This window comes from Talaromyces atroroseus (genome assembly GCF_001907595.1).
Source record: "Talaromyces atroroseus strain IBT 11181 chromosome Unknown scaffold_5, whole genome shotgun sequence".
Lineage (NCBI taxonomy): Eukaryota > Fungi > Ascomycota > Eurotiomycetes > Eurotiales > Trichocomaceae > Talaromyces > Talaromyces atroroseus.
In genome coordinates this window covers 1025142-1039693 of record NW_017971437.1, presented here as the reverse complement: position 1 = coordinate 1039693, position 14552 = coordinate 1025142, and the positions used below count along the sequence as shown (strand labels likewise).

Below are 14552 nucleotides of genomic sequence, written 5' to 3'. Positions count from 1 at the left end.
TTTCGCTGCTCAAACATTAGTACATAGCCTCGGACATTTGTCCACGGGGGCTAATCATACACCTAAAAATGATGTCAGCTGTGTTTGATGGCTCTGCTCCGAGAAGAGATCTCACATCGTTTGTTGAAAGAAAGAAGATGAGACAAAAGGCTATAGATGAAACGATAGAGATGAAGAGGGCATTGCTCTTCCTTGTTTGTTGAACGGATGCTTCTCACTGATCTATCTATCGGGCAGTTGCTAACGCCAACACGAAAGGAAGGAGGAAGACGCGGGGATTGGCGCGAAAGCACGTGGTCTGGGCCCGACTATTAGGGGAGATCGCGCTCTCAGATCTGCTCCTTTCCTCCATGGACTGCTCTAAAAGCCACCCATTCGTGTCTTGGGATCTGCAGCCCTCCATGCGTTTCTCCTATCGGGCGGGCTTCGGAGAATCTCATCCACTTACCGCTCAATCGGAACACATTTTCATGCATTCAGCTCAGATAGCGCTGCATCTGTGCGCGGATCACGATCGGTGTCGGTATCCAGGGAGCAGGCTATGGACACCACATTGATTGCACCTTGACAAGCTTTGCGTTGGTATATATTGGATACTATGAATTGTGCTTGTGGGATCACACTAACAGGAGTTTCTCAGGATCCGTACAATACAGATTAGCCGCCGGGATGTATCTCAACAATGCGATCAGAAGCAATACAGCTTTTCAAGGCAATGGAGTGGAAGAAACCTTCGACATGGACCTGGAACCTGAGGATCTTGACGTTCTCTTAGACGATACCGATGACCAGGGAATAGAAGGCATGAATTCCGCGGACATCGAAATTAACAACGAGGACGATGGCTCGACCCTACAAGAGCCGGAGCCGCAGCCTGGCGATCTAGGAGTCCAGAAGAGCGTCACAAGTGCGGTCACTGATTTCACGAGGAGACGGAATTGGACGCAGCGAATACTTGCGGAGATGCGGGATGTTCTTGTTGTGTTAAGCCCGGATGGCAAAGTTCTTTATTCTTCCCCAGCGACGAAATCGATTACAAACTACGAGCCGAAAGATTTAGAAAGCCGATTTCTCTCCGAGCTCATGCATGGTGATGACCGAGCGGCTTTCATCCGGGAGTTCAACGAGTCCATCGCAACAGGCCACCGCCTTAGGTATCATTTCCGATTTCGAAAGCCCAGTGGAGAATTCACTATTTTAGAAGCCTCTGGCCATGCGCACATGTCCCGCGAAAAGACTACGCTTGGAACGGGAAAAGAAGGAAATCGCTGCGATGGCTTCTTCCTTGTCTGTCGCCCTTACCCTACTACAAACAATTCGCTTTTAGACTCTTTCTTGGAACACAAAGTTGAGAACATGCGGCTGAATAGGAGGATTGCTGACTTGAAGAAGGAAGAAGAGGAAGAACTTCGAGCTCAGCAGCAGTGGGTTTCTCAGTCCGATAACTCGGGAACTTTAAGCCCCGATGATGAAATCGAAGCTCACAACAGTGCGCCCACTGCTTTCACCGACCAGGGTATGATGCTGCCACCAGCCAGACCCAGTGTGTCGACTTCTGGGCAAAGCGGTTATACGTCATTGATGACAATGGATAGTAACATTGACACAATTTCTCGAAGTGACACGTCTTCAGTTCTCGATGGCATTGAGATGCTCACAGGCCTGCGGTATGGCGAAGGCGAACGATCAAGGGGCCTTAGTACGGGCGAAAGAGATGGAGCGTTGTTTCAGGAACATGGAGACGTCCATCATCTTAGCTTCAGCTCGGAGGAGAATGAGAAAAAGAAGAGAATCAAGACGACAGAAGAATATGTGTGCACTGACTGTGGTACTTTGGCTTCTCCTGAATGGAGAAAGGGTCCCAGCGGACCGAAGACACTCTGCAATGCATGCGGTTGTAAGTTTTGATCTTTTTCTCCTCGAAATGAGAAAAGATACTTGCAGTTACTAATAACTCCATGCTTATAGTGCGCTGGGCTAAGAAGGAAAGGAAGCGTCAGGGATCACTTCAGTCATCTAATCAATCCTGATTCTCTTGTCTAAATGACGAAGCGCGTTTCAGACAAAATACCATCGTAACAGATACATATTTCCATACTCCGGGATTGAAAAGAGCACAGAATGATATTATGTGACTTAATACGGCAAACAGCGAGGCCGTCAAACATACCACCGACATGCACATATCTACGACATATCATTTCATGATCAGACGAACAGTACAAGCACGGAACTAATGGGGTTACGATCTTTCCTTTTTTTTTTATTCCTATTTGTTTATAGGATTTGACTAGAGATGATTATGTTATTTCTGGGCGGTTACTTTCGGTTGATGGATCAATTTGTATTATTAGTTCTTCATTCAAGTGGTAATTTTTTTTTCTCACATTTACTACATGTTGGTTGAAGTCGCAAAACCTATAAAATTCTATAGCATACCAGATCAGCTGGTTGACGATTGAATACAAAAAGGCTCAAAAATATAAACGATAATGTCATTAATTTTCATCCAGTCATAGCATTTCAATAAAATGTGTGGTACTCAACCCGTCTCATTTTGTTCTGTTATCGGATGTTCACTCCCTGTTTCTGCGCTTGTTTCTGTAATAGAAGTAGACGCATCGACTTGATTTGCCGTAATGTCGTCAAGGATGATGTCGCCGTCATCACTAATGATGTTAGGCTGGGAAACCTCCTCCTTTGATGAGGTTTCAGCAGCGGAAACCGAAATATCCATTCCATCTTTCTCTTCCTCTTCTCCATTTTGAGATTTATTCGGATCTGGGAGTACCATTTGCACACCTTTGCCATCTTGCAATCCTAGATCTTCGACACCGACGACAGACGGTCCGCGTGCATGAGGGATCTCCTCTGGTTGTGGAGACGTTCTTTCGCCGTCCTTGCCATCTTCGCCCAGGGGCTTTGCGGTGGAGTGTGGTGTTTGTGAATTGGCAATTAGTCCCGCTTCTTGCTCTTGTCTGATAAGTTCGCCTTGAGTAACTGCCGCGTCTGTACGCACTGGTACAGCACCTGGGCGCATATGAAAATTAGCGCACAAGAGAACATCTTGCTAGAGTGGAGATGAAGCCGCGAGAAGGGGGGAATTACCTTCAGCAATCATCTCGGCTCGCACAGCTTCGAGGTCAGGGTTGGAGAGCCAGGGAATTGGCGTCAATAGTGCTCCACCTAATGACTCGTCGCTCCCAAGGGATTCATCCGTAACCATGAAACTTGAACTGGCGCCATTGGAAACGCCATTGGTCAGTTCTCCTTCCGCAGTAGGTGCTCCGGTGCGAGGTAGCGGGAAAATGTCCGCACTGCTAGATACCGATACTACCCTGTCCACGGCTCTCAGGTATGCCGGTAGGGTTCGATATTGGCGAGTAGGACGTAGGATTAGCTCTGCCAGTCGTTGAATAGTATGTGGTGGTTTGTGCACGAAATATGTTCGTAGAGTGCTCTTTATAGCGGCGAGGAGAGACAGGAGTTGAGGAGGCAAGGAGCTCGAATTGGATTGAGAAAGTTGGGTGTTTGGTGCCGGCCCACCGTTGTTGTATGGCGTTTGGTTTGCGGCGGGAGGGGTGTTTTCCTTGTTGCTGCTTTGTAGAGATTCGGATATCAGGTATTGTGAGGACGGGAACGACGATGGCTGGGAGGCGTCGGAAGAAGCCAAATCTTGAGGCACCTTTAGTACGGGGAATTCACTAAGGACGATCTGATCTCGTGTCAGCTTGGACTTGCGCGTTGTGACTATCGGGATTTTTTAAGTACCTCATCGAGGCGTTGAAGCAACGGTTCTAGCTGCTCAGGCCATCGGTCACTGCAATAGGTCAGTAAGATAAAATCATTGTCGGCAAGGTCAAAGAGGCATACTATTCCATAGACCCATCTTGGGCAACTTTCTCCAGCAACTCCTCATCTATAGGGCATTCTCAGCTGAAGGTCAATAGAGAACGCGGCGCGACTGAGCAAGCCCCTGCCCTAACAGCGCTGCTTGCAAGGTTCGAGTGCGGCTTAGAAATGAATGACTGGACACGCACCTAGAGGCATGTTTATATACTGCTTGTTGTTTTCCACAGACCAGCATCGACAGTTGCATTCAAGGCAATCGCGACTTAAGTTGCGAAGTCCGCCGGGCGATACGCAAAGCGACGACCGCCCGGCCGCTGATTGGCTGAGGCTTCGCTATCGGATTGGAGAAGCTCGCCAGATCCCCGCAGCACGTGAAGTTATGTTTTTTTGTTTTACACTTTTTTTCTTTCGGTATGTATTTGACTGTCTTTATTATCTTTTGTTATTGTTATTTATATATCTATTACTTTGTCTCGATGATTTAGTACCGATTGACTGCGTTAGATTTAGTCATCCAGATAGATAGTTAGTTAACTACCTTTCTAGATCATTTGCTTGTGGACGGTAGTTATATTCCAACGAAAAAATTGTATCAAAGACCATAAAGCGCGAGGGCAAGGAACCATATTATCGTGTCCTTTCCGTCTCCCTCTATACTTGTTACAAACCAGAACCATAGTGCATCAAATAAAACTCTTTCGAATCGACGAATCAAGGCAATCATGATCACGTGACCTTTTATCTGGGGAACCGTTTTTTCGCCTGTGAGTCAAAAAGTAAATCTGCAACAAAAAAACCAACCCAGAACAGCCTTCAACTATAGCCAGGCTCTGGGCCAAAACAAGATGTGGAACTCACCCAAAGTCGGAATCCTCGGTGGTGGACAGCTGGGACGTATGCTCACAGAGTCGGCCAATCGCCTCAATATCGAAGTGCATGTATTGGACGCAGCGAATGCGCCAGCAAAGCAGATAAGCGCGCATGACAACCACACAATTGGGCATTTCAATGACCAGGATGCGGTGCAAGAACTAGCCAAGAACTGCGACGTTGTGACTGCTGAAATTGAACATGTTAATACATATGCGCTCGAGGCTGTGGCTTCGCAGGTCAAGGTTGAGCCGTCGTGGGAATCGATTCGCATCATTCAGAATAAATACGACCAGAAGAAGCACCTGTCGAAATTCAATATTCCCATGGCCGACTATCGTGAGCTTGTTGGTAATACGCCCGAGGAGCTGGCCAAGATTGGCGAGCAACTAGGCTTTCCAATGATGCTGAAGTCTAAAACGCTCGCATATGATGGGCGAGGTATGATACATATATATATATATATATATATATATATTCTACAATTCAAGTTTACCTTAACTAACAATCTAAATACAGGGAACTATCCTGTCAAATCCAAGGAAGATATTCCTGCAGCCCTCGAGGCTCTCAAAGACCGACCACTCTTTGCAGAAAAATGGGCCCATTTCAAAATGGTCAGTTGTTTATCTCTCTTCTCTAATAAAAATTTGCATTTAATACTTGACTAGGAACTAGCTGTGATGGTAGTCAAGACAAAGGACAGCGTCCTGTCGTATCCCACAGTCGAGACTGTTCAGGAAGACTCGGTTTGCAAGCTTGTATATGCCCCGGCTCGCAATGTGTCTGATGCCATCAATAAAAAGGCCCAAGAGCTTGCTCGAAATGCTGTGTCGGCATTCGAGGGCAAGGGTGCTTTTGGGGTCGAGATGTTTCTGCTGGAAGACGACTCGATCTTGCTTTGTGAAATCGCCAGCCGAGTGCACAACTCAGGCCACTATACGATTGAAGGCTGTGGCCTCTCCCAATTTGATGCCCATATGCGCGCCATCATAGATCTTCCCATACCCCCGAAGAGCCTGGAGCTTCGACAGCCGTCTATCATGCTGAACATCATCGGCGGTGCCACCCCTGACTCCCACCTGAAGGCCGCAGAACATGCTCTCTCGATCCCGAATGCTAGTATCCACCTCTATAGCAAAGGCGCCGCACGACCGGGGCGAAAGATGGGCCACATCACCGTCACAGCAGCGACCATGTACGAGGCCGAGACGATTATTCAACCACTAATCGACGTCGTTGATGAAATACGCGCCCAACGCAGCGATGTCAAGACCTCCAGCGTGAAAGCCGGGTCATCCAAACCCACGCCTACGATTGGTGTCATCATGGGTTCGGACAGCGACCTCAAAACGCTGGTGCCTGGGCTGAAGCTTCTGAAAGAGTATTTCGGTATCGACCCAGAAGTAGATATTACGTCAGCCCATCGCACGCCAGACTACATGGCTGAATATGCCTCTAGGGCTGCATCGAGGGGTATCAAGGTCATTATCGCTGCTGCCGGAGGCGCGGCGCATTTGCCTGGCATGGCGGCGGCGCATACTGCGCTTCCGGTTATCGGTGTGCCTGTCAAGGGCAGTGCATTGGATGGAGTTGACAGTTTGTACAGTATTGTGCAGATGCCACGAGGTTAGTCTTTTGTCTTTTCCCTCTGGCTCTTTTCTTTCATTTTTCCTTTTTTTTTCTGGAAAACTAGCCGACTGACTGGTATCAATACAGGTGTCCCCGTTGCCACTGTTGGCATCAACAACAGCGTCAACGCCGCATTGCTAGCTGTTCGTATTCTCGGGGCATACGAACCGGCGCTGCAACGAAAGGTTGAGGAGTACGCGAAGAACGCCAAACTAGAGAACATGGAAATCAAGGGGACCAAGATGAGGGAGATTGGCTGGGAAAAGTATTTTGAGCAAATGCAGAAATAATTTTTGTTTTTCTTTCTGTCTTTCTGTCTTTCTTTTCTATTTTTCGATGATGATGAATAAAATGAAAGTAACTACGTCTTTTCCTAAGCCCGACGGTCACATAAACCAGACAGTGACACGCACCGGCATTCAAGCCACTCGCTTGTTCCAGCGTGTGGTACGTACTTGACGCAGGCTAACGAAGCGTGTCACTTAACTAGATGTGATAATAAAGTCCTTGTCCCGCGCATCCCGATCTGCTTCTACTCTTTGAATGGGATTATTCTCCGGATTGAAAATGCAACCGGCTCGATCGAGGAATAGGATCAGCCGATACTCCGGAGTCCGGTAGTTTCTATAACAGCGCTTCTATAATAACATCGAACATACTACGGTGATCGAACTAGGTAGTTAGTGCCAGGTATTCGGATCCCGGAGCCATGTTACTAACTGACTATCTAATTCCCCCGAGACAATTGAATTATTATTTGGTTGTCTAGGGAAGATTTGAAAAAGAAACAACTCTTGTACTAACTAACTAATCAACTTTCGAGTCAATTCGCATATGCTTACATCGACTGATGTAACGCGCAGGATGCTATAAAGTGCAGAGGCCTACACTACATAGATGTAACACCATGACAATCGGCTAGCCACTGCAGTAAGGATTTAGTGGTTAATATCTCTGTATTTTTTTGAATTTTGAGAGACATGTGTCTAGCAGGAGATGGCGATCATTCGAGTTCAGCTGGTTCTCAGGTAACACGCCCTGTGTACCTGCATTCCTCCAGCACTGCCCGGGTCCTTGCTCAGACTACGTAGGTACTCGACATCTTGAAACTTCAGCTAGTTAGTGTCCATGAAACATCTGAGTAATCGCTTAACTACGTGGGACATTCCATGTTGGCATTAGTTTGGGTTACTGGACTGGACTCATGCATATTTGATGTTGCGACTATTCCACTAGTAATCCAGTACGTAGCACAGCATTTGCCACCTAGGGGACGCACGTATCTTTTCCCTCACGCAAGGAACCATATCAGTTGCTCTTCTCGGTTAAAAAGTCTGTATGAGAGGCACAAGTTTGAATTTAGAAGTATAACCCTAAAAGATTAAACTCGCTCTCATCTGACTGTGATTGCTGGGCTGGTGTATTTCCCGTGGACGAATATGGATCCGTGCAGACTCCATATTTCATGCTAGTAATGCTGAATACATACATACATACATACATACATACATACATACATACACATGGTAACCAACATAGTAAGTTAACTAGTTAAGTAAGACTAACAATGGCTCTGCGATTAGTTAGTGATAAATTGAACATTCTGACTTGCCATACAAGTCACTATGGGGCCGTGCTGTGGCAACAGGCTAACAACAATACTCCGTGCTTCGATAATTGTTACTCCGCCATAACTTCGATACCGTCTATATATGGTAGTAGCAGTAATAATCATCGAATACTTTAGTGAATTAATAATAAGCAAGTAATAGTTAGTCTGACAGGAGAACCTTGGATGGCCGTTGTGCTAAACTTAGTGCACGATAGCACTCTCCACTTGTTATGCCGCTGACAGTCTGGCATGCTGACTTCGAGTTTGTTGACAGACGGGGAGTGAGTAGGACGGAACCGAGCTGAAAAGATGGAAATAGCACGATAGAACAAGAAATAGAATTGCTTCAATAGAACAATTACAGCGAGAAATCACACAGAGAGAGGGGAGAGGTTAATAAGCCCCGAAGTTCTAGCCTGAAGATTCAAAACTTAATCCCAATCCGATTCACGGACTGTATCGATGGTACGGATAAATTACCGCCTGCCTTTATTGAGTTTGGCGCCCGGACAAAGCCGCAACCTAAACTGAGGATTGTTCTCGACAAGGTAAAACAACAATAATATGAATATGAATACGAATCGTGAATATTGCTCTTTATTGTCATTGCCCTTGCCACTAATTCTAAATTGCCTTGGGAAGCACTATGGAATATTCCATATGCCAGTAAATAATAGACTCAATGCAGATGTAATTGTATACACCCACGCCAAGCCGCCTCCACGCTTGGCTCCCGCCTCGACTGCGTACCCGTACGTACGGTACCGTACTGTATGGGTGGATGGCTGATGACGGCGCACTGAGGTGGACGCCGTACGCCTTACGAAAGCCGTAAAATACCCGCCGTAAACGTACGTACCACCCGGCTACTCAATCGACGTAACTTCAATGATTGTGCTGTGCCCTCGCTCTCCCTCACTCACTCACCCTCTCTTTCTTTCTTTCTGCATCTCCTAACTACTCCTCCTCTCGCCGTTCCTTTCTCCCTCCGTGCCAAAACACTCGTTGTATCCTGTCCCGCCATGCCCTAACTGTGAATGCTCGCTTTGTTTGTCTCCTTTGTTGTTCTGCTTGTCCCTCTCTCTCTATGGAGCTGGGATCCGCCATTCGCCTCCACCCTGCTGAGCCAGCTGCTCCTTGATACGAGTTTCTCAACACCGCTGTTTCACGATCGTGACCTCGACAAGCAAGTAATTCTTTAGCAAAACCGCCCTGCCATATTCGCCCTCTTCTTCCTCCTACATTGTTGCATCCCCTCTCCTGCCATGGCTCTCGACGTCCCGGACACCGGGCTGTCTCTCTGGCGTGGAGACCAGTCCGGCGGCCTCTCTCCGGATCCCCATGCCAAACAGACCCAGATCATGCGCCTGAACCTCGCCCAGAACACCATGGACGAGCTCGTGGAGAGCCTTCGCAACGACCAGAAAGCTCGATTGCGCCTGGGCAAACACCAGACTCTCTACTACGGCTCGAAATCCCAGCAATTCCACTCCTACCTCGAACCTCACCGCTCCGAATTGTACAAGACCACCTCCGCCGACCGAGAAAACCTGTACTTTTCCGGTGTGCTCAGTCACAGCCTCGAGGTCCAAAAAGCCAAGGAGGCTACTGCTGCCACCGACGAAGCCCTAGCCAACCTCGAACAGAGTCTAAGTGCTTTTGAACGGGGCAAGGAATCTAAAAGGACCCAGCTGGTCAACCTCAAACCGGACGATCGACGATCCCATTCCAGGGCCCCTCTCAGCAAAATAGATTTGGACAAGGAACGTTTCTTCAAAAACCGCTCTATTTCTGGCAGCCCGTCCCTGGGTGCTATGCGATCTCCAGCGTCTCTGCCTGCCCTCACTCCCACCTCGGTCCCACCTTCGCAGAATAAACGCAAGATACGACTTGAGGCCCTGAAGACACCGTTCATACATCTCCTCGCAGTCACTCCAGTCTCTGTCAAGTACCTCGCTCAAACGACTCGCTCGTCACAGGAAGACTGCCTTGAACTAGCCAGGAAGTACGGAGTTGAGAATCGAATCGATCCATCCAAGTTCAATCTGAAGGATAAGTGCTACAAGGAATTGGATATCTGGAACTTCCCATACCCAAATGATTCTGACCGCGCCTCGGCAATTGAGAATGCCATCTCAGCCTTTGACCGACAACGCATCTCCCCGTCAGATAAGTTGTGGCAGATGCTGAATTCGAAAGAGGAGCGAACCAAAGGGGTATGCAAATCGAGACTCAAGCTTCAGACCGGACCTCCACCACCGCCACCTCACATCAAAGTGCACGCATCTGAGGAAGCAGGGAAAGAAGACTACCTGACAGGCAACGAGACTGATCGGACTAACGGCCGATTGACTCCGACTACTACTGTTACAACACCAGCAGATCACACAGCAGCAAAGCCTGCATCTAAGAAAATGGCCACCACTACCAAAGCCAAAAATTCTACACTGACAGGGCGCGTGACAAAGAAGGCCGACAAAAAGCCCCCGGCAAAGCCTACCGGCAAGTTTAAGTCAGCGGAGTTTGTTCATGATTCAGACGAAGATATAGACATTCCCGATGCACCACCCGCTTCTCCTCCACCACCAGCCAAGAAGCCCCCGAGCTCGACGGAAACAAGCAAAGCTCCTCCGAAACCGCCTGCGACTTCAAAGACTAGTTCTGCAGCTCATTCACCGGCAGTCAAGCCTCAGATTACGTTGAAACCTCAACCGCGAACCATCAAGACCATTCCGGCAAATACCAATGGAACCGCTTCGAAGACATTACCAGGAACCCGAACAACAAAACCCACATCTCCAGTTAAACCGTCTCCATTGGCATCTTCTCCCCCGACCAATGCCTCTGATTTTGAGAACTCCACTCATAAATCTGGGCAGACTAGTTCTTCTAGTTCGTCACCACTCATGGCACAAATGGCGAAACAACCAAAAGCAAAGCCCGCCGTTGCCCCCAAACCCAAACCGACGGTGAAGCAAAATGGCACGGCCAAGCCCGCGATGGAGCAGACAAATCCATTGAAACGGAAAGTTGCGCCCGAGCCCACAACTACAGGGCGTATGAACCGACATGGCGATGATATCAAACGCCGACGACCACCGGTTCAGTCCATGTCACCGAGTGGCACGAGTTCTGGTAGTGCGTCACCACCGCTCAATCGGGAACATCTTCGACAGCAGCTGCAGCAGAAATCGATGGATTTTAAGAGGCTCTATTCTAAATACCGCAATCTCCACGATTCGCTGGTGAACCAGATGGCGCCGACGCCTTCAGATCTCTCGCGCTTGAAACAAATGCATACCAAGGTGCAACGGATGAAGAAGGAAATATGGGATGAGGACCGACGGCTTCGGGTTTAACCATGTATTTCTGCTAAATAGTTGTTGTTCTTTTTATTGTCTGTAAAGGATTGGAGAAATAAATAAATATGCATACAATCAATCATCGACACAAAAATATTCTTCAGTCAATAATAATCCACAATAACATGAATGTCAGGTGGAGAAACTAGCGGATGCCAGCTCGGCCGCTAGCACGGTTACCGTACGATACGAACCAGACAAACACGCCCCGTCAGCACGTGGCTCGCCCGCTTCCTTGTTGTATCGTAACATCGTAATCCGTATTTCTAAATTACCGCACAACCCGCGTAAGGCGCCCCAAAGCTTTGGTAACGCAGTGACCGTACTGTAAGCTTATGTAATCCTCATGCAGGCCGACGTCGAGAGTTGCTCGCGACGTCATGAAGCAAACTCCAACAGTCAGTCGTTTTACAGATACATCTCCCGCCAATCTCTTTGCAGACAACCACAGGAATAAGATACTCTTACGATGGCTGTGCATATACTCAATCACGAAGTATGAGAGGTTTTTTTCTTCTTCTTGTAATCGCACTCTCTCAATTGATATCGGGATTAAGAAAAAATGGCGCCGCCGGAGTCCGGAAGACGAAATCCCACCGTATTGGTAAGTGCTCTTTTTTCCTCTCTCCCTCTCTCTCTCTCTCTCTCGTCTACCCATCGAGGCACTTTTAATCCCTAACCATCTTTCACTGAAGGTGACGGATTCTCGCGATCAACATGCTCAGCGATCGAATCGACGGGCTGCGGCCGCTTTGCCGGCAACGCGTTTGATTACCGTCGATAATGTTTTGCAGTACGCCTCGGATATTCCATCTATGCAACAACGCCGCCCGATGCAACAGCGCCCGCAAATGCGGCCCCGATCACGTCTCTCTGCGTCAACTGGTCTTTCAGGTGCGTCTTCTGGAGCTAGTGTGTTGGGGGGAGGAGGCGGAGCAAATATCGGCGGTGTTGGTGGTGCTGTTGGTAGTGGTGGCATAGGCCCTGCAGGCACAGCAGGCAGACTGGCGGCACAGGCTCGTTTACCTTCGCGCTCGACGAAAGTGAGTGAGAAGCTTGTGCTGCTGCCGGATTTGCAGACCGAGGAAGACGAAGAAGATAGACCAGCCGGCGTAGCAGAAGATGAACACCTGCTCGCAGCTCCGGTTGATGAGGAACTGGTTCGCAGAATCGCGGAAGAGAGGAATATGGACCCGGAAGAGCTGCGGCGACGTTTACAGGTAGCAGTACAGCAACGGCTTCAGGGAGACTTTGGTGTTGATAATGATCTTGCACCTCTGTTGGATCAAGAAGAGGCCCTGCGACAGCGATTGGTATCCCCGGAGAAAGCAAAGAGCTACGCGGAACGATTGCCCAAGGCTCGGAGAGCGGAGAAGCTGCCTCGTGTCACGGCATTTTGTACCGCGCAGGGCTTCAGGATGGGTGCTACGGCTTCTTTTGTTAAGGAGTGGCATGGTGCTAGGACGAAACTGTACGATGACTGTCTTTATACTGCTTATCATCTCCCTCTTCTGCCGGGTCGTGGGGGTTATAGATTACGCAGCAGCCCTGTTTTGAAAGGTGCTGGTGGCAGGGTGGTGCTGGACGAGGAGATTGAGCGCAGTGAGCAGAGGGATTACCACGATGAATATTACGTGGATGAGCACGAACACTCAGTTGGCGGCCGGCGAGACGAGCAAAGCAATGAGTCTGAACGAGATCGCAGCAGAGACTACCAGGAAGGTAATAAGCCTGATATACAAGAGGATACAGATTCAGGAGACAGTCGGCCTACAAGCAGCAGCGAACAACAACAGGCAGATGCAGAATCTCCTGGAAAGCATACATCGTCATCATCGACAACGACGGCAACAAGCTCGGCAACAAATCGACGCATGCCTCAAAACGTATTCAACTACGCGGAGATGTTCGTCTTTAGCTATGGCGTGGTTGTATTCTGGAACTTCACAGAACGACAGGAAAAGGATATTCTGGCGGACCTCACATTTTCGTCATCAGGCGCAACAGGACCGCAAGTCCCGCTGGCAACACAGCCACTTGCAGAGGAAGACTTTGAGACGGAGGAATTCCACTTTGAGTATTCGACTGAAATCTCTCGTCCGCGGGTCTACAACGACATGATCACGCTACGGTCGAGAGACCACATGATCAAATTGGCGATATCGCATGGGATTGCCCAGAGTACGAAACTGTGTTTCTTCGAAGAAGCCATGGCCAAAGAGATGACGGAAGCGAAGGATGTGCCGCGCCGGCTTGCCATGACGGGGAAACTGGGGATGAAGCGCGATGAAGTGTTTCGGATTCTGGGAAGACTTTTCCGGAGTCGCGTTGAAGTGAACTTGTGTAAGTTTCTTTCTCCCCCTTTCCGTACTCGTTACGGCGCTAACATAAAGTGTCATTAAAAAAAAAAAAGCATCAAATATGTTAGACGTGCCCAACTTCTTCTGGGAATCCGAACCAACACTCTACCCGCTCTACATCGCCGTTCGCGAATACCTCGAAATCAAGCCGCGCATCCAAGTGCTCAACGAGCGCTGTCGCGTATTCCTCGACTTGACCGAAATTCTTTCAGACTCAATAGCGGATAACACCGAGTCACGTAAGTTTTAATCACACGCTCTTTATATATACATATCTGACTAGTAGGTACACAGATCAAACATGGATCATCATCGTCCTTATCGTCATATCGATCCTCGTCACAACAGCCGAAGTCATCCTCCGCTTCGGAATATTGTCTAGTAACCAGGCAGCAGCCAACCCGGCCGGTCCGTCATTTGCGTCTGCTCTGATGATGAATGTGCTTGGGAGATCGTCGTCGTCCTCGTCATCAGCAACACCACTAATTGCACCGGGGGCCGGGGATGGGTGCGTCTGTCCTCCGGGGACGTATAATTCTAGTAGTTTTTAAGTTGAACAAAATTAAATGTCTTAGTACGATAGTTACATATGCCGTACATGGACCAGGTAGATAGATATGCTCTGTGTATAGCCTTGCAAGGACAGTATAATACAATAGACTAATATTCACACACACACACACACACACACATATATATATATATATATATACAAACATAGAGTAATAGTTATTAACTAGAATTAGACAGCTTAGTTAGCAGAAGCAATGATAAAAACACCAGTATTTTGTCTTGAATATGGAACGCCAGAACAAAGGAAATAAGAAATACCTAGACAAATGAAAAATAAAAAAAAAAAGGGGG

At 48.2% G+C, this 14552-nt stretch overlaps 5 protein-coding genes across 5 annotated transcripts, besides 1 other annotated feature; 4 read left to right on the top strand and 1 right to left on the bottom strand.

Moving 5' to 3' along the window:
- Positions 1–669: 669 nt before the first annotated feature.
- On the top strand, positions 670–2030 carry UA08_04808 (hypothetical protein; the record flags this gene model as incomplete). The annotated part of the gene is made up of 2 exons (XM_020267118.1): positions 670–1897; positions 1969–2030. The coding sequence occupies 2 exons, from the start codon at positions 670–672 to the stop codon at positions 2028–2030; spliced, it is 1290 nt and encodes a 429-aa protein (XP_020120357.1).
- A 512-nt stretch (positions 2031–2542) lies between these two features.
- UA08_04807 (hypothetical protein) lies at positions 2543–4050 on the bottom strand (the record flags this gene model as incomplete). The annotated part of the gene is made up of 5 exons (XM_020267117.1): positions 2543–3009; positions 3109–3715; positions 3772–3820; positions 3874–3919; positions 4041–4050. 5 exons carry the CDS (start codon positions 4048–4050, stop codon positions 2543–2545), a joined length of 1179 nt encoding a protein of 392 aa, XP_020120358.1.
- Positions 4051–4697: 647 nt separating this feature from the next.
- Positions 4698–6644, top strand: UA08_04806 (phosphoribosylaminoimidazole carboxylase; the record flags this gene model as incomplete). The annotated part of the gene is made up of 4 exons (XM_020259739.1): positions 4698–5163; positions 5242–5339; positions 5394–6351; positions 6442–6644. The coding sequence occupies 4 exons, from the start codon at positions 4698–4700 to the stop codon at positions 6642–6644; spliced, it is 1725 nt and encodes a 574-aa protein (XP_020120094.1).
- Positions 6645–7835: 1191 nt separating this feature from the next.
- Positions 7836–7878: a repeat region (Identified by RepeatMasker using a combination of RepBase library and repeat library created with RepeatScout).
- A 1353-nt stretch (positions 7879–9231) lies between these two features.
- Positions 9232–11325, top strand: UA08_04805 (hypothetical protein; the record flags this gene model as incomplete). Its single annotated transcript, XM_020267115.1, has 1 exon — positions 9232–11325. One exon carries the CDS (start codon positions 9232–9234, stop codon positions 11323–11325), a length of 2094 nt encoding a protein of 697 aa, XP_020120093.1.
- Positions 11326–11890: 565 nt separating this feature from the next.
- UA08_04804 (hypothetical protein) lies at positions 11891–14239 on the top strand (the record flags this gene model as incomplete). Its single annotated transcript, XM_020267114.1, has 5 exons — positions 11891–11932; positions 12024–12371; positions 12408–13671; positions 13757–13927; positions 13983–14239. 5 exons carry the CDS (start codon positions 11891–11893, stop codon positions 14237–14239), a joined length of 2082 nt encoding a protein of 693 aa, XP_020120098.1.
- Positions 14240–14552: the final 313 nt, after the last annotated feature.